General features: G+C 43.3%; 3 protein-coding genes across 3 annotated transcripts in view; 2 read left to right on the forward strand and 1 right to left on the reverse strand.

Annotated features, from left to right (window-relative positions):
* egln2 (egl-9 family hypoxia-inducible factor 2) overlaps nucleotides 1–2,500 on the forward strand; it is a 646,007-nt gene that overhangs the window by 115,353 nt on the left and 528,154 nt on the right. The gene's annotated exons all lie outside the window — the stretch shown is intronic.
* The window catches only part of npas1 (neuronal PAS domain protein 1), a gene marked incomplete at both ends in the record, with an annotated part of 41,940 nt that overhangs the window by 22,661 nt on the left and 16,779 nt on the right, over nucleotides 1–2,500 (reverse strand). The window contains 1 exon segment of the mRNA XM_080545311.1: nucleotides 298–365. Within this exon segment, the coding sequence (XP_080401437.1) occupies nucleotides 298–365 (68 nt within the window).
* LOC308170521 (E3 ubiquitin-protein ligase TRIM35-like) overlaps nucleotides 1,997–2,500 on the forward strand; it is a gene marked incomplete at both ends in the record, with an annotated part of 1,419 nt that continues 915 nt past the window's right edge. Inside the window, one exon of the mRNA XM_080545313.1 lies at nucleotides 1,997–2,500. This exon is cut by the window's right edge and continues 915 nt beyond it. Within this exon, the coding sequence (XP_080401439.1) occupies nucleotides 1,997–2,500 (504 nt within the window).

The raw sequence follows: 2,500 nt of genomic DNA on the forward strand, positions 1-2,500 counted from the left end.
CTTTGCCCTACTAAGATTCTTCAACTTCATTGTACACCATGGACACAAGATGACCTTAATGCTATAAAAAAGGTTTTGGATTAACTCACTCAATCTAACACGATGAGCTTTACACACCATACAACCTCAACAACCCTACCGGCTCGGAAAATAATTCTCTCTCACAGGGAGCATGGTGGGTGTGTAACAGTTCCTCTGTTGTCCAGCTCAGCTCAGCTCGGTTTCGGCTCTGGAGCGCAAGGTCAAAGGTCATTTTAACAGCAGATCACTGGAGGCGTCAGAGAGAGAGGGGTTTACCTGTAGCAGGTGGGCTCCCAGGTGAAGCTCGAACATGTCTGCCGCCAGGGAATGACAGGACCGCCTCACTGCAGAGACAAGCATATAACACACATGTTCATCAGGCCACATAGATCAACATACATGTATATCAGAGACACATAGATCCACATACATGTATATCAGAGACACATAGATCCACATACATGTATATCAGAGACACATAGATCAACACACATGTATATCAGAGACACATAGATCCACATACATGTATATCAGGCCACATAGATCCACATACATGTATATCAGAGACACATAGATCAACATACATGTATATCAGAGACACATAGATCCACATACATGTATATCAGGACACATAGATCCACATACATGTATATCAGAGACACATAGATCAACATACATGTATATCAGAGACATGTAGATCAACATACATGTATATAAGGCCACATAGATCCACATACCTGGCGGGCTTGCCAGCAGTTCAGTTGGTGAGTTTGCTAGTGCCTTGAATAGCTAATGCCTAGCTAGTGAGGTTACAGTGAGGTGAGGTTACTAGTGAGGTTACAGTTAGGTAGTTAGGTAGAGTTACGAACACACACACCCACGCCCACACCCACCCACACACACACGCACGCACGCACACAAACCCACACACACACAAACACCCACACACAAACCCACACACACACAAACACCCACACACACACACACACACACACACACACACACACACTGGCTCTGTCTGCCACTTCCACATGGCCTTATCTGATGATGTCATGCTGCTGTTGTTGTTGTTGTTGTTGTTGTTGACTCACTTACTTGGACAAATGTATTTGTTGTAAGTCGTTTTGGGATAAAGGCGTCTGCTAAATGTCATAAATGTAAATGTAAAAAAACATCTTGTTCTAGTAAAATCTGTTAAAATCCTGAAACTGCCCATTTAAGTTTGTTTTTTAATGAAAATGTTCATTATATGCTAATTGGGGCCGCAACATGTGACTGGAAATTCTAGAACACATCACATATATAATATATATATATACATATATATATATATCAATATCATAATCATATCATATCAAAGGCCCAACGGTCTGACATCCCTGGTCTGGCAGAGAGGTCCAGAGGCCTGGTGTGGGTTCTGGTTCTGGGTGCATGACGTAGTTTGGCATGGCTTGAGTTTGACTTTGGGTGATAATTAGATCAGCAGACGATGGTGTATAAATAAACATCACTGAATCAATCGGTGTTATTATGTCTGTCAGGCTGACATGCCATTACACACCCTTGGTTTTCTATTGGTTAGTGACCACACACAAACACACACACACACACACACACACATACACACACCTGACATAATTCTGCTTGTGACCTTTGAACACAGTGACGTGACTCATACTTTGCCTGAAGCTCCACCCTCTTACCTGCTGAGGTAATCAGTGGAGAGCAGAAGTGAACCACACAGAAGGCTAACATTCAGCTCTCTGGTGCTGCCGTTCACCAGCATGCTCCACAACATTACGACTCTCTGAAGGACTTTACACTCTTTTATCATCAACATTCAAAACTACCACAAAGGAAGAAGCAACACCGTCAAAATCTGGATTTAACTTCCTACTGACTTCAACTCGGTGAGTTTTCAGAAGTGAACTTTCACCTCAGAAGCCATTACAGAGGAGACGGAGGTGGTGAGAAAATGGCGTCTAAACCCTCTCTCTCTGAGGAGAATCTCTCCTGTTCTGTGTGCTATGACGTCTTCAAGGATCCTGTTGTCCTCCATTGTAGCCACAGCTTCTGTAAAACCTGTCTGCAGGAATTCTGGAAACAGAAAGAGACTCAGGAATGTCCAATGTGCAGGAGAAAATCATCCATGGATATTCCTCTTTGTAACCTGGTGTTAAAGAACTTGTGTGAGGCCTTCTTACAGGAGAGTCAGAGAGCTGCAGCAGGGTCTGAGGTGCTCTGCAGTCTGCACAGTGAGAAACTTAAGCTCTTCTGTCTGGAGGATAAACAGCCCATCTGTGTGATTTGTCAGACTTCAAAACAGCACAAAAAACATGATTGTTGCCCAGTAGATGAAGCTGTACTGGATCATAAGAGTGAACTCCAGACTGCACTGGAACCCTTAAAGGAGAAGCTGAAGACCTTTCAACAGGTTAAACTGACTTGTGATGAAACAGCTAAACATATTCAGAGCCAG

Source organism: Nansenia antarctica (assembly GCF_963989245.1).
Source record: "Nansenia antarctica genome assembly, chromosome: 14".
Classification (NCBI taxonomy): domain Eukaryota; kingdom Metazoa; phylum Chordata; class Actinopteri; order Argentiniformes; family Microstomatidae; genus Nansenia; species Nansenia antarctica.